The 26,128-nt window shown below is 33.0% G+C and overlaps 5 protein-coding genes and 1 long non-coding RNA gene across 11 annotated transcripts; 2 read left to right on the plus strand and 4 right to left on the minus strand.

Moving 5' to 3' along the window:
- Window positions 1-1,001: 1,001 nt before the first annotated feature.
- On the minus strand, window positions 1,002-4,722 carry LOC108200740 (uncharacterized). 4 transcript variants are annotated; one of them, XM_017368990.2, is made up of 2 exons: window positions 4,570-4,722; window positions 1,002-1,507 (listed from the first exon to the last, which is right to left on the minus strand). In XM_017368990.2, exon 2 carries the CDS (start codon window positions 1,503-1,505, stop codon window positions 1,161-1,163), a length of 345 nt encoding a protein of 114 aa, XP_017224479.1. In that variant the 5' UTR covers window positions 1,506-1,507; window positions 4,570-4,722; the 3' UTR covers window positions 1,002-1,160. The 4 variants fall into 4 exon arrangements, with proteins under 4 accessions (XP_017224479.1, XP_063941690.1, XP_017224480.1 ...); XM_064085620.1 differs by lacking the exon at window positions 4,570-4,722 and adding an exon at window positions 3,117-3,182; XM_017368991.2 differs by lacking the exon at window positions 4,570-4,722 and adding an exon at window positions 1,613-1,856.
- A 645-nt stretch (window positions 4,723-5,367) lies between these two features.
- Window positions 5,368-7,850, minus strand: LOC108200954 (protein PHOTOSYSTEM I ASSEMBLY 2, chloroplastic). The gene is made up of 4 exons (XM_017369230.2): window positions 7,658-7,850; window positions 6,107-6,203; window positions 5,886-5,940; window positions 5,368-5,776 (listed from the first exon to the last, which is right to left on the minus strand). The coding sequence occupies exons 1-4, from the start codon at window positions 7,793-7,795 to the stop codon at window positions 5,578-5,580; spliced, it is 489 nt and encodes a 162-aa protein (XP_017224719.2). The 5' UTR covers window positions 7,796-7,850; the 3' UTR covers window positions 5,368-5,577.
- Window positions 7,851-9,946: 2,096 nt separating this feature from the next.
- LOC108200580 (high affinity nitrate transporter 2.5) lies at window positions 9,947-12,282 on the plus strand. 2 transcript variants are annotated; one of them, XM_017368785.2, is made up of 3 exons: window positions 9,947-10,360; window positions 10,677-11,416; window positions 11,727-12,282. In XM_017368785.2, the coding sequence occupies exons 1-3, from the start codon at window positions 10,073-10,075 to the stop codon at window positions 12,211-12,213; spliced, it is 1,515 nt and encodes a 504-aa protein (XP_017224274.1). In that variant the 5' UTR covers window positions 9,947-10,072; the 3' UTR covers window positions 12,214-12,282. The 2 variants fall into 2 exon arrangements, with proteins under 2 accessions (XP_017224274.1, XP_063941134.1); XM_064085064.1 differs by having other exon boundaries at window positions 11,741-12,282.
- A 1,815-nt stretch (window positions 12,283-14,097) lies between these two features.
- LOC135149149 (uncharacterized) lies at window positions 14,098-15,818 on the plus strand. Its single transcript, XR_010287310.1, has 2 exons — window positions 14,098-14,585; window positions 15,638-15,818. It is a non-coding gene; the product is annotated as an uncharacterized LOC135149149 (long non-coding RNA).
- Window positions 15,819-15,932: 114 nt separating this feature from the next.
- LOC108201925 (high affinity nitrate transporter 2.5) lies at window positions 15,933-18,275 on the minus strand. Of its 2 annotated transcripts, none has more exons than XM_017370267.2 (3): window positions 17,931-18,275; window positions 16,718-17,457; window positions 15,933-16,635 (listed from the first exon to the last, which is right to left on the minus strand). In XM_017370267.2, exons 1-3 carry the CDS (start codon window positions 18,216-18,218, stop codon window positions 16,149-16,151), a joined length of 1,515 nt encoding a protein of 504 aa, XP_017225756.1. In that variant the 5' UTR covers window positions 18,219-18,275; the 3' UTR covers window positions 15,933-16,148. The 2 variants fall into 2 exon arrangements, with proteins under 2 accessions (XP_017225756.1, XP_063940174.1); XM_064084104.1 differs by having other exon boundaries at window positions 16,471-16,621.
- A 2,340-nt stretch (window positions 18,276-20,615) lies between these two features.
- Window positions 20,616-24,656, minus strand: LOC108200385 (uncharacterized). Its single transcript, XM_017368509.2, has 3 exons — window positions 24,381-24,656; window positions 24,171-24,261; window positions 20,616-21,050 (listed from the first exon to the last, which is right to left on the minus strand). Exons 1-3 carry the CDS (start codon window positions 24,454-24,456, stop codon window positions 20,909-20,911), a joined length of 309 nt encoding a protein of 102 aa, XP_017223998.1. The 5' UTR covers window positions 24,457-24,656; the 3' UTR covers window positions 20,616-20,908.
- Between the last annotated feature and the right edge of the window lie 1,472 nt (window positions 24,657-26,128).

Genomic DNA, 26,128 nt, shown 5'->3' on the forward strand with positions numbered 1-26,128 from the left:
TCAAAGTGTTTTTCGAGCAAAGTAGAGGGTTGCAAAGTGCAGTAAGCTCTAATACGAAAACATAAGACATTGACATCCCAAAAAGAAAGACACACACTGACATCCCAAAAAGATGGGCACACAACCTTGATAACAAGGTACTCAAACAAGATTAGATCTTGGTTTTATTGAAAACTAGTAAAATAATAGAGGGGATGAGAGAGCGAAGAGATTAATTGGTGAGAAGATGAAGATTGGGAAGGCGGAGAAGTAACGGCTGAAACCCTAATACGGGAGGAGAAAAGAAAACCCTAAAATGCACTTTTTTTTATTACTTGTTTATTAAACCTAAAAGGGGACACAAGTAGTCAGTATATAAATACAAATTATATATATAGAATCCTGACAAAAATAATATACATAGAATAAAATTATATTAAACATATGATTATTTTGATATTCACAAATAATATGATTATTAGGATTCATCGAAGAATTTTTTACGATAAATCAGGAACTTTTAGTGAAATCGGAGTGAAATCCGTGAATTGATAAAATATTTTTGAAGAATTAATCAAGAATTTATAAATAAATCGAAAATCTTTAGAACACACCCAACGGACAAAATTAAGACAATATGTATTTGATATAATCAATATTTTTCTATTAGATTATATAAATGTTACAAATTGCTCAACTGTTTTAGTGGGAAAAAGGTAGATACATGCCTTACTTATCAATGTCACAGTGTGTGTCACCATCTAGGGTCACACTTTATCCAAAAATTTCCACAAATGAGAGATGCACGCAAGATGTTATAACTTATTAGCCTTATCTAAGCAGGTCAAGAACGTACCTGATTTTTTGGTAACAGATGTGATAGGTTTATGCAATCAACTTATCTCTTGAACTGTATTCTGGAATAGAATTAGGTATTCTATTCACTTTTTAACATTAGATCATGTCGATGATAACAAAATCCAAGAAATAATATGAACAAAAAGAAATTATGAATATCCATGTAAAAACAAAACATAGATCACATCGCATTGATCTCTAAATACTGCTTTAGAATTATCTTACATCCCGAAATCATAAAAGCAAATGTCTGAGTAAGTGCAACAACCTTACTCCGTAATAAAATTATGCAAGCAAATAAGGATAATTCCGATATTTGGGTATTAAATTAGTTTGACACCTGCTTCTCGTACAGAATCAATTACTGCTTTTACCTTGCCATGGTATCTCTGATCTTTCTTATAGAAAACAGTGACTGCGGGGATATCCTTTTGTATTAACCGCTCTCCCAAGATCTTGCCTATTTTGGCAGCCGCGGCAACATCCCGAGTATTTTCCATCGTTGGCCTCAAGGCTTTCTCTTGTGAGCTTGCAGAGGATGCTACTGATGCAGTTGGAGTGTGGACTACTTGAGCACTTACATACTTGTTTGTAAAGTGCATTCGCAGTACATAGGGTTTAAGGAAATTTGTAATTCTGCCAGTTTTGAGTGGAGGAGGAATAACCATATCTGTTTACAAAAAGTCAGAATTAGATACTAGTAAATTAGTTTGTAAGACAATATAAACTTAAGAAAATCTCAGGAATTACAAAATCAGTTGTCCACAGTGAGTACTTCTATGAAACAAACATTATCCCAGTGTATATTAGGGCCTCGTTTGGTACACGAGTTTTGTAGTTACGTATGTAAGTTGAAATTCCTTGGAACTAGGTTACTGCACAGACTTCCTTGGTAGCAAGCGAAAGTGGAGGAAGAAGCAACACAGAGAGCAAGAATACAGAGAGAGGAGAGAGGGGAGAGAGTGTAGAGAGAGAAAGTACAGGAGAAAAGACCGTGTTTGATCACAACAGCAATGGGTAAGAATTCTATTTTTATTCAAATGTCATCAGCCGTTGGATGAGATGTAAATGAATGCTGGATATTAAATTTAAAGTTTACTATGTAACTCTATATAAGATGTCCCTCTCTAGAATTTTGGCCTATATATATATATTGATTTGATTGTTCAGTTTATGAGTTTATCGACTGACTTTTTATTCGGAAATATTGTTTATGTAAGTAAAATATTATGATATATTAAAGTTGCTATATAAAAATTTTGTCATTTTGATCTATTTGGATCGACTAACAGGCTTTCAATGTAGTTACGTATGTAAGTTGAAATTCCTTGGAACTAGGTTACTGCACAGACTTCCTTGGAAATTTTAGATCACGTGTTTGGTTTAAACTATGTAACCACACTTGTACTCGTGTTTCTTATAAAAATTTATATATTATGATATATTAATTTAATTATATAATAAAATAGTTGTATATAATTATAATTGTATTAAAATTAGTAAAAAATAAAATTATATATATGTACATTATTTAAAACAACTTACAAACAAAAAACAATTAATCATATTTATTATTATATTAGAAGAAATATAAAATATTAATTATAATCATATTAAAAGAATATAAAATTAAAATATTATATACATATAACTCAAAATGAATTTAAATATAATTGACATATACAAAAAATTGTAAAATAAAATTATTACAATTTATTAATATTATTATATATAATAGTAAAAATAATATTAAATTATAAATTTATATACATATGAATTAATATATGATACGGATAATTTATAAATGACAAATACCATATAATATAAAGTAAGATTAAATTAAAATCAATATATATAAATAATTATATACAAATATTTTTTTAAAAATAATATTTTATACTCATAGAATAGTTGGAAATAAAAGTTTAAATAAAAGACATCAACACCGTAACCCACAAAAACCACGTTGAAGCTCAGCAACTAGGTTACCGTGTTTTGGTGCAAGTTGGAGTACCTGGGAAGTTTGAGTTACATGACTTGAAATAAAAGTTACAAAACCAAACACTGTAACTTAAATGAGTTCCAGGGAAGTGTGAGTTACGACGTTGGGTTACATCCAACCAAACGAGGCCTAGAGTTGATATCAATAAGCAATGAGAGATGGCGGGATACATTTTGCTCACATGTTTGAGACAAATCAATAACATCAAAAGATCACGCAGTGATACTGATGATTTGAAGTAAAATCAAATAATATAACAAACATGGTAAAGGTAGACCTGCTTGTCAACTTAATCTGTTGAGGACTGTCAGCACTGCCATTTGTATTGTAAAAAGTTATGGATCTATGGTAAATAACAGCACCGCAAGTCACTTTCTTGCAGAAAATATAAATCTTTTAGGAACATAGACATATCATGGAGGGGTAATAATTGTATAAGTTGTAACTTGAGCCATATGGCATAGGGTAACTTTAGGACACTGAGGTAAGCGTTATGTCCAACCCTTGAACACAGCACTAACTATATGTCATATCCTTCGACTGAAACTTGAATACTTTGAGCGTCGGGATACAAACAGAATATGAACAAAAAGGAGAGGGTAGTTCAGAAGAAAAGGAACAGAAAAAAACACATAATCTGCAAAGTGTACATATAATTTCAGTATATTTATTGTTGGTAATGAACACGCTTACACTATTACACATACGGTTCCTGTTGCTTTAATCAATGCTTCTTTAAATAACAAAGTTTAGGATATGAGGTTACATTAACCTTCCATACAATCAGAATTTACAAGATAAATTAGGTGCTTGTACTGTAGGCAAGGGCGGAAGCATTAGTTTCCTTAGATTAAATGGCTATCTGCATGCATCCAATTGATGTCGTTAGACTTTTACTGAAGGAAGGGGAAAAAAAGAAAAGGAAAAGCATTTTATAGGACTTAAGTTTATTGAACATTATCGTTTGCCATTATCGACAGGCAAAAAACAATGTTGAATTAACTTCAATCCTATTAAACATACTTTTTCTTTTTATCTTTCTTTGGTACCAAAAGGCTAAAGACATCACTGGAATGAATGTCGGTAAGCATTCAATCTATTCCAAATTTCTAATAGACAGTTCTACTAAACAATTGACATCAGCAGTAACTCAACATCTTTTCCCTGCCTACAACACAGATATCCAATTAACTAACTAACCTCCTAGTATATTTCTGTAACCACATTCTGTACAACATTTTATTTTCAATTTTATCGAACTTCTAAAATAGAGGCTTTTGGACATTAAAGGACAACATTCTCCTCTACCAACAACTGATAAAATAATTCAACAATTAGAGAAGCATTATTGCATGACACTCGAATTTCAACAAGTACAAAAATTCCAAAAATCATATAAGAGTCTTAGCGTATTCATTCTAAACACACATATATCGGAAATAAAACATCCAGAAACCCAGTTGGGAGAAACTTTGTTCGAGTAATTACTACATTACTACATTTCAGCTTAAGTACACTAGTGGGTTCAGTTAAAAACCATCAAGTCCAAAAATATAGTGTATTTTTCTTTGAAACATTTCAACAAACAGTTGGTGAGCTACACGGAAAACAACATGATTATCCCACAAAAACTGTTAAACAACTAGTTTAGACTAACAATTGTAAACTGTGAGTGACATATACAAACATGGTTGTGGTTTGTGTGTATATATAGATTCACAGAAACTAACCTGTAAATGTTCTCTGCCCTTGAGTTCCCAGGTATAAGTTTTAGGATGAACTGTCTGGTTTAAGTCCACTGGGATGTCTGACAAAAAAGGAAAAAAAAGGGCCCACTTGGGTCTTGGGATGAGACATGGGCCGGGTTTTCTATAAAATGGACCTCCAGTTACTAGTCCAGTTAGAATTTAGGACTTATTTTAATTACTTATTAAAATAAGTTATTATAAATGTTAAAGTATCACTTTAAAAATATAATTTACAATATCTTTTTTTAGACTAATAGTTTTTATACTCAATAATTTATAAATAAAGTTAAAAATAACTTTTCACTTATATATAATTTTTCTACTTATAAATACTAATCACTTCTTTTTAAGTTGAGCCAATAAGTACCGGTATGTTCTACAAATCCATATCATTTGCCAGTTTTGAGAATTACTGCTATTGGGAAAACGAGGGGAAAAAATTCACCAAATGACATTTTAATACCATATGAAGGACTCCAACTATTTCAAAATTAGGCCCTCATTAAACATGTTAACCTGCTTTTAGTATATTTATAGAATAATAGAGGGAAGTAAAATTGTTAAAATTGTGTGAAGTTAATATTTTAATGAGAAAATTGGTTTAGGATATGCTAGAAGTGCCTCAAATGAGGCACTTGTTGGATGTCCTATTGGATGTCCTAGTGGTTTAAGGCACCACCAGAACATTGTTGGAGCATATATTTCATCCAATTGCCTTATATTTTAACTTAGGACATCAATTTAGAATATTGTTAGACTTGCTCTCATGATGTAAAGTGATTGACTATATAATGAAACTACCTTTATTTCCTTTTGTTACATAAGATTTGTTGTAATAGCACTGGTGACTGGGAAGGCTGACAGATACATAATATACATGTGATTGTGGCGTATCCTACAGGCTATACGACTAAGGTTACAAGCCGTTGGCCAACATCCTACACCAGCAATTTTGCAGGATACAGAACATCAATGTTTATATGCTAAGCTTCATGATTCTGATTCGTCATTGTGAAGGAAATTCTCAAAACTAACTTTTCTACGGGTGTCTCGACCTTGACTGTTCTCAGAATTCTGGGCTGTACTGTTTTCCCTATTCATGAAATGAAACCCCATTATATATCTGTATTCTCCCGTTCCAACACATCGAGGGCAGTAGCCAAGACCACTTCCACCACAACTCCTACACCTGCATATGGGTGATGGGGAATGGAATAGTTAATATTAGTATTGATATTCCTGGAACTGTATGTTATAAACTACTGCCGAGTCCCTTTATGAGGATATCAGAACTTCACCATTTCGGCCACTGCCCTTTAGGTAGCATTTGTGATTGAACTTCATTAGTCCTACCTGTAATATCACCGAATATTATAAAAAAGTACAAGATATGAAGGTGAATAGACATTGTTGTAGCAAAACACAATTATCTCGAGTAGCCAAAAAACCAGCTATTTGATCTAGAAACATATAGACAACTAAAAGTATCAAGAATTGTGCAAGCATAACCAAGAGAAACCTTTTCCACGACATTGGGTACAATCAACTCTACCGGAGCCTCTGCAGACCACACAAGGTGGGTCTGGCTTCTTTATCTTTTCCCTCCAAACATTTGACTGCAACAAATGAGCGAAAATATGTCATTATCTGCAAGACTAAATTATTTTGCAACATGCACAGTGTTACCCTTCAACATTGCAAATTGTATAAGAACAGTTATATTGACAAAGGTCATCTGAATAAAAAGAATTAGCAAAAGCATAGTACAACTTAAATTTACTCCAGGTACATAGAAAATGTATATCTAAGCTGCTAAAAGAATCTACAAATTTTATGTCTAACTTTCAATACTAAATACATGAGAAAAAAATTTCAACTTGATGGTTTTGTAATTTATAACCCCGGATTTTGGATACAAAGTCTGCAGTTGGTCAATATGGCATTCTTGTTATTGGCTATGGAACACCTCGAGTGTGAGGAATAGCCATGAATAAAACAAATTACAAGCATCTTTCGTAGCGAATTTGTATGATGCTAGGCAAATACGCGTGGGGAAGAAGATGAGGGTTCTGTCATCTAGATTGTAATAAGCCTTTTTGTGCTTTCTATTTCTTCTATTCACCAATTTCCTAATTCTACAGTTTACTCAATTCAGAAAAAAAAAATTTGTAAATTTTACCTAATGTAGGTAAGCCCTTCCCTTCAGCAGGTGATGAAATTAAGGACCAAGAAAGGGTTAGGTGACACGAGTCACACGACCAGAGAAGACATTAGTGTTGTTGAACATAACTATCTAATCTATTCACAGAGGAAATAAAAGAGCTACAACCACAAGAAAATAGTCAGCAGGAACGGAACATGGAAATAAGTTAAGTTAATCATACTTTTTAGAGCAAGTCCAAGAGTGTAGCTAAAAGAGGTCCGAAGTTAATATACTATAAGGAATTTCACGCAAAACAATGCTATGTGTACTAGTGGCGCCTTAAAAAGATAGAACATTCATCTCATGCGCTATCTCAAGGCACCACTATGCATGCCTTCTTTCATTTCTTATAATAAAAATTCATTTATCTAATTTTATAGGGAAATTAGAGTTGGCATCATGATTACCCAAATTAATAATACTTTTTAGTAGTGATATCAGTATTACCCAAGCTAACTGTAGGGTATTTGGGTGGGTGTCCTCGAGTCAAATGTCAGATTCAATTTCAATTATCCCCAATTTTCGATCAAAACCAGCTAACAAGTAACAAATTTATTAACAAACGAAAACCCCTAAAGATCTTTATAGTTGTTCACTACTCTCCAATGGCAACTTAAAACAGTAAGCATCAACGTTCGCAAATTATGCCCGGGGCTTAATAAAACAATTCATTGATTTTCGAAGATCAGTCTGAGCAAAAGCATAAAAAACTCATGGGGTTGTCCTAATAAGTAACACCCAGAAAAAACTTCATGGGGTTGTTTTAATTCACAAATCTTGATCATACAACTTAGAAACTAAACAAACAAGCATGAAAATAAATCATGTGAACGAAATTAAAGAATGAGAACAAACACATATATGTACCTCAGTTCTAACAATCCAAGAGGGCTTTGTTACAGAAAGAAGACGCTTCTGTTTGGGCGCAGCATTAGTGGTTGAGCTTGAGGAGCTGTCGGCTTCGCATCTAATGCTGTGTAATAGAGTAGATGTTATCGCCGCCATTTTTGCGCTCAATTTTCTCTGTTCTTGGCTGAACAATTGAAAAGAGTTTATTTTTTTCGTTTTCATAGTTTTTTGTATATTCATGTTTTTTAACTTATGAAAATTAAATTTTTAAAAGAGAATCACACAACGTATAGCTTACCGCAAACAAAACGCCATTGTGTCCCGAGTTTAATTTTAAATATAATATAAAAAAATTATTCAGATAATTTAAAATATATTTAACTAATTTTAATAATAAATTATTATATATGAAGTAAAGAAGTAACTAATGTCTTAAAAATAAAATTTAAAACAATTATCTCAATGATATAATACTGCTAGATCAACTTTTTTTAACAAATAACTTAAAGTTAGATTATAATTAAAATTATAATATATGTCTTGTACTTGTTCCTATAACTTATATATATATATGGCATTGCTCAAAGAAGAACACCTTAAAAAAAGAACAAAGAAGAACACTTTAGAATCGCATACAGAGTCTCATTTAAAACTTGAATAAATTCTAATTTTAAGCTAATTAACCTTTTATTATGAATAATAATACTCCCTCTGTCCCATTTTACCTGCCTTTTTAGAGAGATGCACACAAACCAATTTTTACATTTATGGAGGTGTTTATTTGAATACTTTTACCTAGCTACCCCTAGTAAAGTCAAACTAAACCACTATTTGTATTGCATAGAAAATATAAGGTGCATTAATGAGGGGTAGAATTGAAATTCACCTACCAAATAGTTCACGAAAACAAGAAAAAATCACTTATTTTGGGACAACAACCAAATTCTAAAAAGGCTGTTAAAATGGGACGGAGGGAGTAGTATCTAACATGTTTAACAATAAATATGGATTAAAAATAATATGATTCTATGTAATATTAATCGTGCAAAATATATATACATGATTCCATTATGGATTCTGTTCTGGATTCTACTCTGGATTCTATAATATTTTATATTAACAATTTGGATGAGTTTGGATGTTAGATTTCATATATTATATTTAATTATGAAATTATAATTTTAACAAATCATTTTTTATAAAAAATAAACTGTTATCATAGTGTTCTTTGTTGTTTTTTTTCTAAAGTATTCTGTGTGGAGTGTAACCCATATATATATATATATATATATATATATATATATATATATATATATAGAGAGAGAGAGAGAGAGAGTTGGGCTCAATGGAGACCAAAAATTTTGGAGTCATTAGAGACTACAAGATCTACCGTTAAATAATATGGCAATTAATGGACATAATTAAATATTCTTTGTCCTGCATTTCTTGTCTTGCATTTCTAGTTTTGTAATATTAATAATTTACACTATTCCTGTCCTGCATTTCTAGTAATGTATTATTAATATTCTTGTCCTGCATTTCTTGTTTTTAGTTTTAATTCAAAACTATGTTTGTAATTTACACTATTCTTGTCCTGCATTTCTAGTAATGTAATATTAATAATTTGTCCCGCATATTTGTGATATATCTAAGTGTTATTTTGTCTTGCAACAAATTCAATTCGTTGCAGGACAATGACAATGAGTTCAGTGCCAATCATAGCAGTGTCCAACTACATCTTTGTTTTGTATGCAATTATTATTTTTATTTGTTAGGATTTCGGTGATTGAACACCAATATTATGGAATTATTATTTTATGTTATGCAAGATTTAGAAATACTGCTTGTTGTTCATCGATTTAGAAGTGCAGGACAGGATAGGGAGAGAAAACAAACGTGCAGGACAAAATATATGCAGCCGTTGGATGTTTAATGATTGGATGGCCAGGATTAGGTCTCTACAGTCTCCATAGGTCTCTACAGTCTCCAAATAATCCAGTCTCCATAGAACTTTCTTCTATATATATATATATATATATATATATATATATATATATATATATATATATATAAATGATAAGTTTTTATTATAAAAAGTTAAATTAATTTATAACGCTCCCAACTTATAAACAGTGAGTAAAGCAAGTGAGGAGGAATAAAATTATAAATTTGTTTTTTTAAAATGACGAAAACAAATGCAAATAAATCTAATTATACTATACTTTCTCTTCAAAAGTGAGATAAAAATAAAAACACGTTTACTTTCATTTATATTGCTTTCTCTCATGAGCAGGGTCTGAATTTATATTCCAGCAGGTTGGATAAACTTTACTAAACGTATATAATGACCAACTGAAGTATTAAAGTAGGACCCTGGAAATTGATCAGGACAGAAGAGTAAACCATGACCAAGTAACTCAAGTAAAGTGCAAGATGAGATCTGAGAAATTGACTCTGATAATGGTGAATCTGGCCGGAATAATGGAAAGGGCCGACGAGTCATTACTACCCGGAGTCTATAAAGAAGTTGGACAAGCCTTTGACATTGATCCAACTAGCTTGGGCTCACTCACTCTCTTCAGATCCATGGTCCAGTCTGCTTGCTACCCTTTGGCTGCTTACCTTGCCCTGCATTACAACCGCGCCCATGTCATTGCTCTTGGTGCTTTTCTGTGGGCCACTGCCACCTTCTTGGTTGGCTTCTCCTCATCTTTCTTACAGGTCCCTCTCACTCTGTCTCTACTTATATGTGTCTGTGGGATATGTTCTTGTACTTGTGTTTGTCAGTCAGCTTATGAATTTAACTTTACTAGGATATGCTTTTGAGTTTAGGTTTCGACTAGTGTAAATTTTAATTTTCGGGTCGAGAGTGGATCACGGGAGTCTAAATTTCATTTAATTTAGTGTCAGTGAGTTATCAGTTCTCCTAAAATTTAGTTTTAAAGTCGTAGGAAAAGTGTTTGCAGCATAAAAATAAAATTCTCATGTTACTTAAATTTTCAGTATATCTCATGCCTAATATGTGTTGGTTGTAAAGGTTGCGATTTCAAGAGGATTGAATGGAATAGGGCTTGCCATTGTGATACCAGCCATTCAGTCACTTATTGCTGATTCAACTGATGATAGCAATCGCGGTGTAGCATTCGGATGGCTTCAATTTACTGGAGGCCTTGGATCAATTATTGGGGGATTTGTTTCTGTACTGATCGCTTCAACGTCGTTTATGGGAATCCCTGGTTGGCGAATTGCATTCCATTTAGTCGGATTGATAAGTGTTGTAGTTGGTATTTTGGTCCGCCTTTTTGCTCATGATCCCCGTTTCTCTGATGGCAAGCCGCAAATTCCACACCAGCCATTTTGGTCCCAAACAAAGAACATGTATGCAGAAGCCAAGACGGTTATCAACATTCCATCTTTTCAGATTATTGTAGCACAGGGAATCTCGGGCTCGTGTGCCTGGTCAGCATTGTCATTTGCACCAATGTGGTTAGAACTGATTGGCTTTTCGCACAAAACAACAGCCCTCTTGTGGACTACCTTTGCTGTTGGTACTTCAATTGGTGGTCTTTGTGGAGGAAAATTAGGGGATACTCTTGCAAAATACTTTCCTGATTCCGGGAGGATAATACTTTCACAGATAAGCGCGGGATCGGCCATCCCTTTGGCAGCAATACTGTTGCTGGCAATTCCTGATAACCCTTCCACAGCTTTGACTCATGGTCTAGTCTTCTTCATAATGGGATTGATCATATCCTGGAACGTACCAGCTACAAACAAGTACTCCCTCCGTCTCCTTTTATATGTCCATTTTGACTTTTAACCAATCAAATTGACTGAAATTTGCATGCATCATATAATTGAAAAAAATAATAAAGATTATATCATTAGAAAGTATATTTAGTCTATTTTAATATGCTACTTTCAGATTTTAAAAATAATTAATCGATAATTTGTAATGTTTTGACTTCTTGAAAACCAAAATGGACATGTAAAAGGGGATAAAGGGAGTATGTCTCAAATGCATTATTACTAGAATAAAAGAGTTTTCTGTTTTATTTTGTTAACATCGAATTATTGATAATTACAGTCCAATAATGGCAGAAATTGTTCCTGAAAAATCTCGGACAAGCATTTATGCACTGGACTGTTCATTTGAGTCCGTGTTAGCATCATTTGCGCCACCCACAGTTGGAATACTAGCTCAATATGTGTTCGGTTATAAGCCAGTCCCAAAGGGCTCGACAGGATCACAAGAAACTAAGGCTGACAGAGAGAATGCTGCACCTCTAGCCAAGGCTCTTTATGCAGCTATTTTCTTTCCAATGGTAATATGTGTATTCATCTACTCATTCTTATACTGTACATACCCCAGAGACAGAGACCAGGCAAGAATGTATGCCTTGGGAGCATTAGAAATCGAATATTTTGAGAGTGAAATTCGAAATTCAGGAAAAGAATACTTGCAGCTTTCTGTAACAAGATCGGATGAGTTACATGAAAGGGACAGGGACAATCAAGTAGAAGGAAGTCTTGATTTTGATGAGAACGATACCAAGAGATTACTTTCCCAATAACAAGAAGTTTTCACAGACCAGCCCTTGCATGGATTGTAATTTGTATACTTATTTTCTTAGTAAATGGTACGATCTGTGTTCTAAAAGTCGGTAATTATTCACGATCTCTAATCACCGATTAATCTTTGTTCACTAGCTCGCCAAACTGATTAAATATCCGACTAATCACGATCAATCTGATTAATTCTCGAACAATTCAAATAATCTCTGATTAATGCTTCTTCCTTGACTTCACCGATTAAGTCCGATTCTCGTTTTTTAAAACACAGAGTATGGTATATAATTTAAGTTTAATAGTAGATTTTGTAAATAACATAGGTATAATATCAAATAATATATAAAATTTAATTAAATATCAATTTTTAAAATATTAAAATGTAATTTAATATTCTATTTTTTCGTTTTGTGTACTTTTTGTGTACATTTAGTGTTGTGTACTTTTCGTGTATATTTCATTTCGTGTACAATTCATGTCGTGTATTTTTAAACACATAATATTTCATTTCGTGTACAATTCATGTCGTGTATTTTTAAACACATAAAATTTTGTGTACATCGTGTCGTGTCGTATTGTTTCATTTCTTTTCCGTATCGTGGTCGTGTTTGGATTTCAGGTGCACGAATTCATTTCGTGTCGTGTTTGTATTTGGATACTAGGTACACGCCAACAAAGTACGCGACACGAAAAGTACACAAATGACACGAATTGCTAGGTCTAGATAAAAGTACCATGATTACGAGCCTGTTTAGCTTATGACTTAACGTGGCTTATCTGATATGCTGACAGTTTAAACTGTCTGTCTGGGTAATTTTGACTTATGAATGACTTATGAGTTATTAAAAATATAATAATAAAAATAAAAGTGATTTATGAGTAACTTATGATTTAGGAGTAATTTTTATCAAAAAAAAAAGTTCAAAATTATTTAGCCACCGAAAAAAGTACCTCAAACTAACTCTTGGCTTTAAGTCAGTTTCGGCTTATTTCTGACTTTAAGTTGGCTTCTGACTTATTAAACAAACAGATATTTTTAAGCTTAAAACTAGAGATGACTTAGAGCCCGGGTTTTAAGCCATGCAAACACCCTCTGCATCAGGGCAGGTGAATTCAAATTAATTTAAAGTAGAACAGGATTTATAATATGTGCATTTCTCTAATAAAATGGCCCACATTTAAATTTAGAACAGGATCTCTTTTTTGATTGAATCGGGCTCGGGTTACATTATCATAGTTCTATTATGTTTTTTTGGGTAACTTATCGATGGTTCCATTTGATTTGTCTGTATAAATTTTTTTGAGTTTTCCCGTGAATACACAAGTCCAAATTCTTTGTTGCAAAAATATTACATTTTTTTCTAATATATTACAAAAATATCAAATTTTTGAAAATATTTACAAAAAATATTGTATGCAAACGTACTTGCAACCCGTACGGGACCAATTAATTTAACTTGCATCTAGTTGTATTTAGTTGCAGATCATATTTTTGCAAATATTAAAAATTAGTATTTTTGAAAATATTTCAAAAGATAGTAAAATCGCAAATTTTTTTTGAAAAAAATGATATTTTTTAAATTTTGATACATTCTTTAAAATCTAACTTGAATATCCACGAATTTCATAAATAAAAAAATCCCTCAAAATATCAATTAAATACATCAAAAATTAAGTCGAATAAAAATTTCTAATTTAAAAGTCCAGAAGTTGGACTTAATCCGACTCCAAGTAAACTTGAGCTGACGGTTCAATTCAACTTGAAAACACCATTATTTTAAAAAAAAAAGAAAAAAAAAACTTGAACAGACCGTTTTTGGGTCAATTAGACGTGCTCATTTATCACTCCACTTGTGAAGAGGGAAGCGTAAAAACGCTCAAGAACGACGAAAGAGGCTACAAAGCAGAGAGCTGGGAATTGGCTGTTGCCCCTCTATGCAAACACCACCTTCTCACTTTTCTTCCCTTCTCATCTTTCTTTTATCTACTATTTCTCTTTTTTATATTAAAATGGCCACACTAACAACAATATTTTAAGTAGGTGTCGCATTCCTACTAATTCCAATCTTGATAATAATAATGGCCTCCTTCATGCATAAAAATTCACATCATTCTGATTTTCCAAGCAACAACTCAAGTGTGGTAGGGGCTTTGCAAAATTTCCAAGCAACAGCACACACAAACCTCCGGATGGTTAGTTTTCTTACGATTTCATGTATACAATCCTTGATTCATATAAGATCGAATACATCCTCTTACTGCGGTCGTTGAAAAATTAGTCTCGCAAGCATATATGAAGCGGAATCGGACATCTTCAAAGAACTGATTAAATCTGAAGACGATTCATTTTGTGTGAATATACTCCACAAAAATTAAGGTGTATTTTTTCTAATTCACGATCATACTTGTTTATGTAGATATATGCATCACTTCTTAATTTTTTTACTTCATAAAATATAATGAATATACTCATTGTATTTTGATATTTGCTTGCTTTAGTATGAACTTTTCGTATCCATGCTTAAATTTTGGTTTTGATCTGGTGTTAACATGATTCTGCAAGTTATTAGATATCGGTCAGATGATAGGTGGTTTAACGGTGGTTTCGGTTGATGATGGTGGTTTAACGGTGGTTTGTGGTTGTTGATGGTGGTTTAGTAGTGGTTTGTGGTTGTGATTTTTTCACTTAATTTTTGGCTTAGGTTACGATTTCAGTTTTTGTTTTGTATTTAATTTTCATTTTTTAATTGTCTGCATTTAATTTTTTTAATTATTTTAATTGTAATGGAGGCTAATTGTTTCATGCAATTTTTTCTTTGATAGTGAATGAATTTTTAGTTTAATTTTTTAAATTTTGATATTATCCTCTTTTGAAATTATCCTTTTTAGTTATGATTATATAAGATATATTGACTGATGTTTTGTCTAGAATTTTTGACCTTTGTATAAAGGTTTTATTACTCTTAATTAGTATTTACTTTGTCACATTAAAGTTTGTTCTTTTGTATAAATGGAATTTTTTTGAAATTGTTTGGAAACATTTTTATTCTCATTTACTTGTTAATTAGTATGTTAATTGTACCTTCATTGATGACTAATTTGTACCATTTATGAGTGACCTGATGATTTTTTTTGGCTTGTAAGAGCCAATTACGTGCCACTTTGTTGACCAATTACGTGCCACCTTGTTGGCTTGTTAATGACTGATTTATTAAATTCTCCATATTTTATTTTTTTCTTAGTGTCTAACCAAAGATCCATCTTTGGTTGGATTTTATTTCATTTTATTTCATTTTCACTTCCCGAATAATACACAAGTGTTTTTGATATTTATTTATTATTGGATATATTATCCTTAATTTTGTAATATATATTAGTTGTTATATATATTGACTTATATTATTCTTGTTCCATTGTTTACACTTTCAGGATGCTTGGAAGAAGACGAGTTTTTCTTTTCGAAATATTAAAGTTTTATTGTCTAAATTTCCCCGGTCATCTTGCATGTCCGATGGTTAGATGATAAGCTTTCATTCTCATTGTCAAAAAAAAAAAAAAATTTATCACTCCACTTTTATTATAACGCTATTAAATTTCAATACTTTAACAATGATAATTTTACTAAAAATTATTCGAAAACAATATTTAATAATTAAAAATATGGATGACATAATTTAATACTCTTTGAATTATTTCAAAACCTCGTATAGCCCCTTGATTATTTCCTGCGGCCGAAGTAAACCTACTAATCCGTTCCAGGAATTCAAGTCTATCCCAAAATATTTCAGCACCCACATCTTTATGAAGGATAACAACTGGTAATAATTCAAGAATTCAGCAACATTTCGGTGTCACAAATAATTCAAGATTTCACAGGCTCACAAGAAACTCCTCCACCCAATTACAATCCATGCAAGGGATGGTATGTGAAAACTTGTTGTTATTGGGGAAGTAATGTCTTGGTATCATTCTCATCATAATCAATACTTCCTTCTACTTGATTGTCCCTGTCTTTTTCATGCAACTCATCCGATCTTGTTACAGAAAGCTGCAAGTATTCTTTTCCTGAATCTCGAATTTCACACTCCAAATTATCGATTTCTAATGCTCCCATGGCATCCATTCTTGCCTGGTCTCTGTCTCTGGGGTATGTACAGTATAAGAATGAGTAGATGAATACACATATTACCATTGGAAAGAAAATAGCTGCATAAAGAGCCTTGGCTAGAGGCGCAGCATTCTCTCTGTCAGCCTTAGTTTCTTGTGACCCTGTCGAGCCCTTTGGGATTGGCTTATAACCGAAAACATATTGAGCTAGTATTCCAACTGTAGGGGGCGCAAATGATGCTAACACGGACTCAAATGAACGGTCCAGTGCATAAATGCTTGTCCGGGATTTTTCAGGAACAATTTCTGCCATTATTGGACTGTAATTATCAATAATTCGATGTTAACAAAATAAAACAGAAAACTCTTTTGTATTCTAGGAATAATGCATTTGAGACGTACTTGTTTGTAGCTGATCCGTTCCAGGATATGATCAATCCCATTATGAAGAAGACTAGACCATGAGTGAAAGCGGTGGAAGGGTTATCAGGAATTGCCAGCAACAGTATTGCTGCCAAAGGGATGGCCGATCCCGCGCTTATCTGTGAAAGTATTATCCTCCCGGAATCAGGAAAGTGTTTTGCCAGAGTATCCCCTAATTTTCCTCCACAAAGACCACCAATTGAAGTAGCCACAGCAAAGGTAGTCCACAAGAGGGCTGTTGTTTTGTGCGAAAAGCCAATCAGTTCTAACCACATTGGTGCAAATGACAATGCTGACCAGGGAAACGAGCCTGAGATTCCCTGTGCCACAATAATCTGAAAAGATGGAATGTTGATAACCGTCTTGGCTTCTGCATACATGTTCTTTGTTTCAGACCAAAATGACTGGGGTGGAATTCGCGGCTTGTCATCAGAGAACCGGGGATCATGAGCAAAAAGGCGGACCAAAATACCAACTACAACACTTATCAATCCGACTAAATGGAATGCAATTCGCCAACCAGGGATTCCCATAAACGACGTTGAAGCGATCAGTACAGAAACAAATCCACCAATAATTGATCCAAGGCCTCCAGTAAATTGAAGCCATCCGAACGCTACACCGCGATTGCTATCATCAGTTGAATCAGCAATAAGTGATTGAATGGCTGGTATCACAATGGCAAGCCCTATTCCATTTAATCCTCTTGAAATCGCAACCTTTACAACCAACACATATTAGGCATGAGATATACTAAAAATTTAAGTAACATGAGAATTTTACTGTATTTATATGCTGCAAACACTTTTCCTACGACCTTAAAACTAAATTTTACAAGAGAACTGATAAATCTACTGACACTAAATTAAATGAAATTTAGACTCCGGACATAAGATATACTCAAAAATTAAGTAACACGGGAATTTTATTTTTTATACCACAAACACATTTCCTACGATCTTAAAACTAAATTTTAGCAGAACTGATAACTTGACTGACACTAAATTAAATGAAATTTAGAATCCCGAGATCCACGCCGACCCGAAAATTAAAATTAAAACTGTACACTAGTCTAAACCTAAACTCAAAAGCATATCCTAGTAAAGTTAAATGCATAAGCTGACTGACAGACACAAGTACAACAACATGAGGTGTCCCACAGACACATTTAAGTAGAGACTCTGAGAGGGACCTGCAAGAAAGATGAGGAGAAGGCAACTAAGAAGGTGGCAGTGGCCCACAGAAAAGCACCAAGAGCAATGACGTGGGCCCGGTTGTAATGTAGGGCAAGGTAAGCAGCCAAAGGGTAGCAAGCAGACTGGACCATGGATCTGAAGAGAGTGAGTGAGCCTAAGCTAGTTGGATCAATGTCAAAGGCTTGTCCAACTTCTTTATAGACTCCGGGTAGTAAAGACTCGTCGGCCCTTTCCATTATTCCGGCCAGATTCACCATTATCAGAGTCAACTTCTCAGATCTCATTTTGCACTTGAGTTAGTTGCTCATGAGTGTGGACTTTGACAGTATCTGTTTAAGTTTCTAGAGGTCCTACTTTAATACTTTAGCTGGTCATCATTAAATTAAGTACAACAATGTTAGTTGTACACTGTACTTATCTTATAAATATAATAAAATATTAAATAAAGAAAAACATGATATTTTTATTTTAATTCCAACAATACTTCTTCCGTCTTCTGAGTTGTATATGCCCAGAGAGTGGTATGTACTTTAATGTTTTTGTAAGATATAGTTCTATAACTTGTTTTAGAATTTTTTATTTTATTTTAAAAAAATCTTAAAATACGTTATGGAATCATATTTTATAGAAGTATTAAGGTGGGTGTCAAATAGTAAACGTATAGAATCGAGAGGTATTGAGGAAGTATGTCTTATGATTAAAATAATACTATATTTGAATTATAATCAGAGTGAAAGGAAAAGATGAGAGGGAAGAGATCTGATTAATATAATCCAACCATGTAACCAACAGGAGATGCTATTATATTTTAATAGTAGCAATAATATTTGTACTCAAATTTATATGGAAACAACAATTTAATAATTCAAAAAATAATCATGACAAAAGATAAAATAATAACAATTCAAAAAATAAGATGATTCCAAACCTTTTTTACCCTCCACATGCGACCTTGATTGTTTACTTCAGTCAGAATATATAATGACCTACTAATCCGTTTCAGGAATTCAAATATATCCCAATGTAATTTCAGCATCTAAATCTAGGGCCAAGAGGTGGGGTTAGCATTCGGTTCGGTTAACCGAAAACCGAACCGAATAAGCGAAATATCTTCGGTCCGGTTAACTAATATATATATTTCGTTTTGGTTTTCGATAGTAAAAAATCTTTATTTCAATTATTCAGTTTTTGTTTTTTTAAATTCGATTAACCAATAACCGTTCGGTTAACCGAATTATTTTATAAATATTTAATGTATTAATATTAGTAAGTAACATAAATACATATTATGATATTAGTATATTACTTTATACTCCCTCTGTCCTTCTCATTTTTTAACATCTTTTTCCGCTACTCAATACGCACTTTAATGTGCCTGTTAAACATAGTTACATAGTTGTTTTTTAAAAAAAATTCTTTTTTTTTTGAATAACAATTTAAACATTAAATTTTTATTCTAAAAAAATAAAATTTTTTAAAAAAATTACACCACTATATTTTATAGAGTATTAAAGTGTGTGGCACGTCTCCCTAACGAATATGTAATATAATGTTTGAAACTTCTTTTCTTAATCTCTAATTCAATCTTATCTGAAGATAGGAAGGGAGATAAGTAAAATCCAAAAGCTTTTCTTTATGGAGATAATACCAAAATATCAAGTTGCTCATTCGTTTTTATCTTAATTCTTAAAGGCATTCTGAATCCTCTTTCTCCCTATTTGTTTCTTTACTTTTTTGTATATAATCTAGCTTTTATTTGTTGTTTTCTTTATTTATTATTTATTGATAGGAATTCTCTTATTAAGACCCTATGAATCGATTAAAACATCAGATTCAGACTTGAACCACGATGATTCAATAGTGAGGGAAGGATGAAAAGAACCCCCATGAGCTATCTTTCTTTTATTTGCCCATTCACTACCCTATATCAAGTTTTTCATCTTATCCTTGAGTTTGAGTAAAGGTGCCTCACACTTAATGTGGATGCTTCTCCATAACTAGAGAACTTTCTTCGGATCATATCCAGTAGCAAGCATCCCTTTTTTAGATTAGATTCGAGGGGCATGAGTCATATATTCTGCAGAGCGCCGTTCTCGTCAAGGTTGTATGTCTTTTTTCAGCCTCCTCAAGTCCAACCCATTTGGACCCTTTAGAGGTTCTAACCAAGAGGCACGTAAATCCTAAAAACGCATAGTTTCTCCTCCAATAATGACTTCTCCGATGAGAGAACGCATCAAATATTTACCTAAACCGTTAGGTCCTTGATCAGAGCCCACACTATCCCCCGGCTGTTGGTCTCTAGAAAAGTAAATGCTTGAGGGAGGGAGTAGTCTATATTTTATACTTCACTGCATTTCGGTTTTAAAATTCGGTTTTCAGAAAAAATAAAAAGAAATAATAATTTTGGTTCGGTTTAAAACAAAAATAATTTTGATTCGATTTTCTGACATTTCATTTCGGTTAACACAATTAAAATTCAGTTTACCGAATGCACAACCCTACCTAAATCCATGTGAATGATAACAAATAACTAAATAATTCAGCACCCAACATATCCAAATGAGTCGATACCCAATTTCAAAGATGACTTCTGAAGCTTTCGAAGAAAAAACACATGTTTGGACACTGACATTCCAGTGTTCCCCAACAAATTTATACACACCTTTAACAGAACACCCAAATTCCGACATCAGAAACCATGATATAAAATACCTATATGTTTTTACATTAAAAAATAAAATGGGCCACAAATTGAGTAAAAGGGCACAGTTTCAAAATTAGCAATTGATTGGTAAATACTCCGCTACCAAAACTGCAAATTCTAATTTTGGTTCCGACTTATTATCCATAGGGGGGAAGGGGATTGGGAAGATGTAGCACAAAGCACTTCGCTACTGTAAAAACATATATGTGAACTATATAATGAATAACCATAAACTTTCCCCAGTGTTGTTTTTTCTTTTTTGCCAGAACTTCATTCCTTGTGAGATGAATAAGTGTCCATGGGAGGAAGGAACTTTGCATAGCGTTCTGCCTTTGCTCCTGTTTTGTGATCATAGTACTCAACCACAGCAGCTCCGGCTAGTGCAGCTAGAGTAAGAGCTTGCGCATGCAGCCTGCAATGAATACATCAGGTAATTAACTATTATACTTCAATAAAAGATAAAAACCATCAGCAATGATGCAATGTTATATTAAAATACTAAATCATTGCAGCAGACGGGCTTTGACAATAATTTTGATGCAGACAAATGTTTCAGACTGGCAGTCTAACCAGCTAAAAGAATACAATATGCCTAATCAATGTTGAAAGGGAAAACAGATTTATGCTCAAAAACAAGGCATTTGCATGCAAAAGCAGCTAAATAATTGTTGTTTTGCTGTATAAGCATGCTGGTCTTTTCTTATTCTTTAAGAAGCTCTCAAGCAGATAAAACACAATCTCTAACCTCATTGAACACATGAGTAATATCTCATTCCGTAGGATGTATGGTGGTGCCAACATTTCTTAATCAAGTTCATACATGTTAATTGCTCAGGTAACTATATTTCAAGTTCAGGTCTCCCATGCATGTGCTATAAGGGTAGGCTGCGAGCATCAAGATTTCAAAGAATATAGCACAGCATGACAGCACTGAACTGAACTGAAATATTAGTTCAAACTGAACAGACCAGAAAGTGAATTTGTTACAAGATCACAAAGTCAACATAAAAAATGCACTGTATTTGGCATGATAAATGAAGTCCCAATACAAATATTACAAGTACACATACAACTTCATCGTTCATGCTGAAAGAGGAAACAATGAAACAGCATGAAACAAAGCTAATAATTACACTCTGGGATGGCAACAAGTCCAAACTTTAACAATATGATAACCGTTTTCAGTCTCCAAGTTGTAATGTGATGAAATATTTTTGACAAGCATGCCAAAAGTAAACAGATTACTAGACTACACCATCCTTAAGTATTTGGTTCCAAGTCATGAGAATAACAAAAAAAAATTACTTAAGCAAAACTAAATATTCTTTAAAAACATCCCATCACCCTAAAGTATAAGTCTAAAAGTAATTAAGATCACACATAAGCAAAAATTTCAACAATTCATTGTAAATGTAAGAGCTCATAGATTACTTTTCCATGTATATAGACAAAGTCGCAAAAAGATGGGGGCAACTGGGCAAAAGAGGGAAAAAAGCAGAACACAAGAGTAGAGATAGTAGAGGAGGTCTCAATATTGAGAACAAGCAAGAAGGCAAGCTAATCTGATACTCCATACAGTGATATTCTTGGGTACGGAAAAAAATATTACTATAAGGAGTTTATTCAGAAATACATGTTATTTTTACATAGAATATAGAATTGGGACTATAAATTTCATTATAAGGAGGCTATTCCTTTACAAAGTATTATTATGCAGAGGTTTATGTTAGATATAGAATTTAAATGTAAGGCCGTCCCCCAAATCATTGACTGTTCGTATTGTGTAATCAACTGTATAATTATATAAATTTGGGCTATTTCAATACAATTGAAGTTTATTTTGACTAGTTATGCAACATATAATTGAACTGCGGTTCCATTAATCTCAACACTTAACTGCTTAATTCCAATCTAATACTTTACGAGTTTATAAGCTTGTAGTCATCAAATTTTGTGAAGTTCCAGAAAGAATTCTACTTTAGATATCATCAAATAGCATTGGATACTGAAAGGACACACCAACAATGTGAAGCTATGCTACTGTTGAAGTGATAAACAACTCACAAGACAATTGACAAAAAATTTCTTTCGAGTAATAATAAGTCTTTGAAAACACGTACAGCCAAAAAAGCAGAAATAGTACCAGCTGATTTTAAGAGACTACCGGCAGTCAAACAAGAGCAAAAAAATACATAAACACACTCTGACACATATTGAAGCCAGAAATGCCAAAGAAAAAACAGGTCCGAAAGAGGTTTTTATGACCTAAAGACTCCTCGGATTCCCAAAAAGGTATGCTCTAAGGGCCATATCCCTGAAAGAAACTCTAACAGGACAAACAATCCCTACAAAGATTCACTGAACTTTTAAGTCCATTTAGAGAGAGTGTGTTCTTATCGCATGAATGTGCAAAAATGCAAGCAGAACCATATCAATATCTTCAAACTACAAACTTGGAGAACCAAATTTAATTTTTTCTTGCCATGCTCTAGTGTGCACATGTTTAATGCGTTAAGTTGATCTTTTAAATTGAGTTGCTTAAGCTCCTCACTACAGCTCTTAATCAATTTGTCCAAGCTTAACGAGACAAATCAAGTTCCAACTTTCAAACTGAATATTCTTTCAACAAAGAGTATTTGTTTAATGCTCAAGATCATACGACAATCAAGTATATCATAAGATGAACCACATTGTCATTTGTGCAACAAACATTATCAAAATCTAAATTTAGTATATCAACATTTATGCATCCACTTCACATATAATTATCACACCCTTGTGATATCTGCTTAATGTTTAAACATCATATTTGAATAGATTGAAGGGTCCCATACACTGTGTATGGCACAGCTAAGCCTGCAGTGTTCCTATATAAGTTTCAAGATCAGACTAAAACACTCCATTGCAAATATTGCTGGTTTATCATTCCAAATTTGTAGAATTTCATTGTCTTAAGCCCTACACATAACACAATACAACCCACAATCCCTAATTTAACCAACAAAAAGTGCTAACATAACAGAAAAGACCATACAAAAACAATTATGAAATAAGAAAACAAACCAGCTCAAAAACATTTGTCTGACACAGACCCTTTCTTAGCAATTACAAAAGTATCTCACTCATCCCTTCTTAAATTACCCAGATCTTAAATCCATTGGTGTCTGTAAATAGTTTCATGGTCCGAGAAAGTTCCCTTAAATTAGTTAAATTTCGAATTCTTCATCCCATTCACCACATAATCACTACGAATTCACAACACAAACCCTTCAGAAACATTTCTCTAGCACCCACACTTCCTTAGCAAGTACAAAACAATCTCAATATGCTCATTTCATCACTTCCTAAACTACCCACATCTTAAATTCCATTCCAAACCCACCCACAATCTCCAATTTAAACAAAAGAAGCACTTCTAAGTTCTAACATATCACAAAAGACCATAAAAAACAATAACAATCTACAAACAATCAAACAAGAGGCAAAATCTGAACTAAAAGCACATAAATCATATATGAACATACACACATACCTAGCATGGATGATCTTGACACTAGTCTTCATACCAGGTTGAGACCAATTGTAAGCAATTGATCCAGCAATCCCAGCTAGCCACAATGACCCTTTTACACAATCAAATCAAACATAAAATTAACCCAAAACCCAGATCTCAAAACCCAAAATAAAAATAACAACTTGATAAAAAAAAGTTCTTGAAATCTTGAAAAAATCAAAACTTTACCAACAGCGCGAAGCTTGTGCTCAACGACCCACTCTCTCATGGATTCTACAGAGGTTTTGGCCTTGGAATCACCCATTTAGTCGATTTCTTGATTAGGGGTTTGATGAAATTATAAAAATTAGAAGCTAAACGGTGGGTTTATACGTGAAATAACAAAGAGGGTTAGGCGGTGTTTGTGTGTGTATATATATGTATGTTGAAGTATAACAATACAGGGGTGACTACAAGGACAATCCTGTGGGCGGGAGTGTCCGCGTGGAGTTGGCAAGGGGGGTGCGTGTACAAATGTATGATGTATGATGTATGTGTACATACATGTGTTAGCTCATACATGTGTTAATGTTGTGGTGTTTGGTCTAAAATCTTTTGGTCAATGTTTTTGTGCAATTATTTGTTTTCAATTTTGCTAGGCTCATAGTGTCTTTGGCCGCCTTAATTTCCTCTATTAGTTTTATTTTTTTTAAATAATTTTTGTCTAATTGTTTATCTATATATATCATTAAATTGTTTAATTAAAATGGAATTGATTAGTCCGAATTTTCATCCTAAGTGAAAATTTATTTAGGTTTGTTTGAGAGTACTGTTTAAAAATTGTTGTGCTGTTAAAAAAGTGTTGTCATAAAAATCGGATAGATGTTTGGTAAAGTTTTTGAAATTTACATATTTTGAGAATATATAAAAGAGAATTAATATTTTTGATGAGGTTTGATAGCGAAATCTATGATATCAAAAGCTGAAAAATAGTTTTTTACAAAAGCATATTTTTGAGATAAAAATTGTTGTTCAGAAAAACTGTCTTCAGATTTACCAAATAGTTTTTTACATGATTTTCACCAAAAAAAACTGATATTGTAGTCTGCACCACCAATGCAAAATAGTACCTTAATACAGGGGTGTGAGCTTAAAATTGAATTTAACAATTATAATAGAGTTTAAATATGATAAACAATGGAGGTAAGGATATAATCATAAAAATGTAATATTTTAATTTATGATTTTATCGTGAAATTAATTAGACGTAGATAAAAATTGATAGCAATCCTAAATACATGTTTAGTTTAGCCTCGATGAATTTAACGATTACAAAAGTTGGAGATTGATTAATACTACATATTCGAAAAGCTATCATCATCAAAAATGATTTTGACAATTATTGAGAGGAAGATTGTTGTGGACCAGTAATGAGTTTATATGGAGAATTTAGTTTTTATGGTACTGGGATAATTCAGTAAAAATAAATATTTCATTATTTTATTATAATTAATATATAATTATATATAAGAAATCTCTACTGTTTTATGTTTTCCCCGAAAGCGTGCCAATCTTGATGTTATGCAGAGCTAAGCATCTTCTGTTCGCTGAGATAAAACTTTTTCTCAGGGGCCTTGTGTTTTAACCCCAGCGGACGGTCGTCCATCATCGTAAATTAGTATTCGCGAAGTTTTTTTTAAAAAGGGTAGTCTTGTGTGTTAGCATAGCATTTCTGATCAAAACCGCCCAACTCAATTATGAAGAATCAAACCTAAAAGACACATCTCTTTCCTTTTGGGAGGGTACTCCGAGTACTAGGGACCCGTAGGACCTCGACCCGTCTACTCGGGCCCACTCGGGTTTGATTACCTCTAAATTTAATGAAAAATTTTCTGTTTTGATTGCTCCCCGTTGTGATTGAAAGAGAATCGAAAAAGAGGCTTGTGGCATTGACTTGAAGGGACAGGGATGAGTATATTTCTGGGAGCGAACTCCGG

The sequence above is a fragment of the Daucus carota genome, chromosome 9 (genome assembly GCF_001625215.2).
Source record: "Daucus carota subsp. sativus chromosome 9, DH1 v3.0, whole genome shotgun sequence".
NCBI lineage: Eukaryota > Viridiplantae > Streptophyta > Magnoliopsida > Apiales > Apiaceae > Daucus > Daucus carota.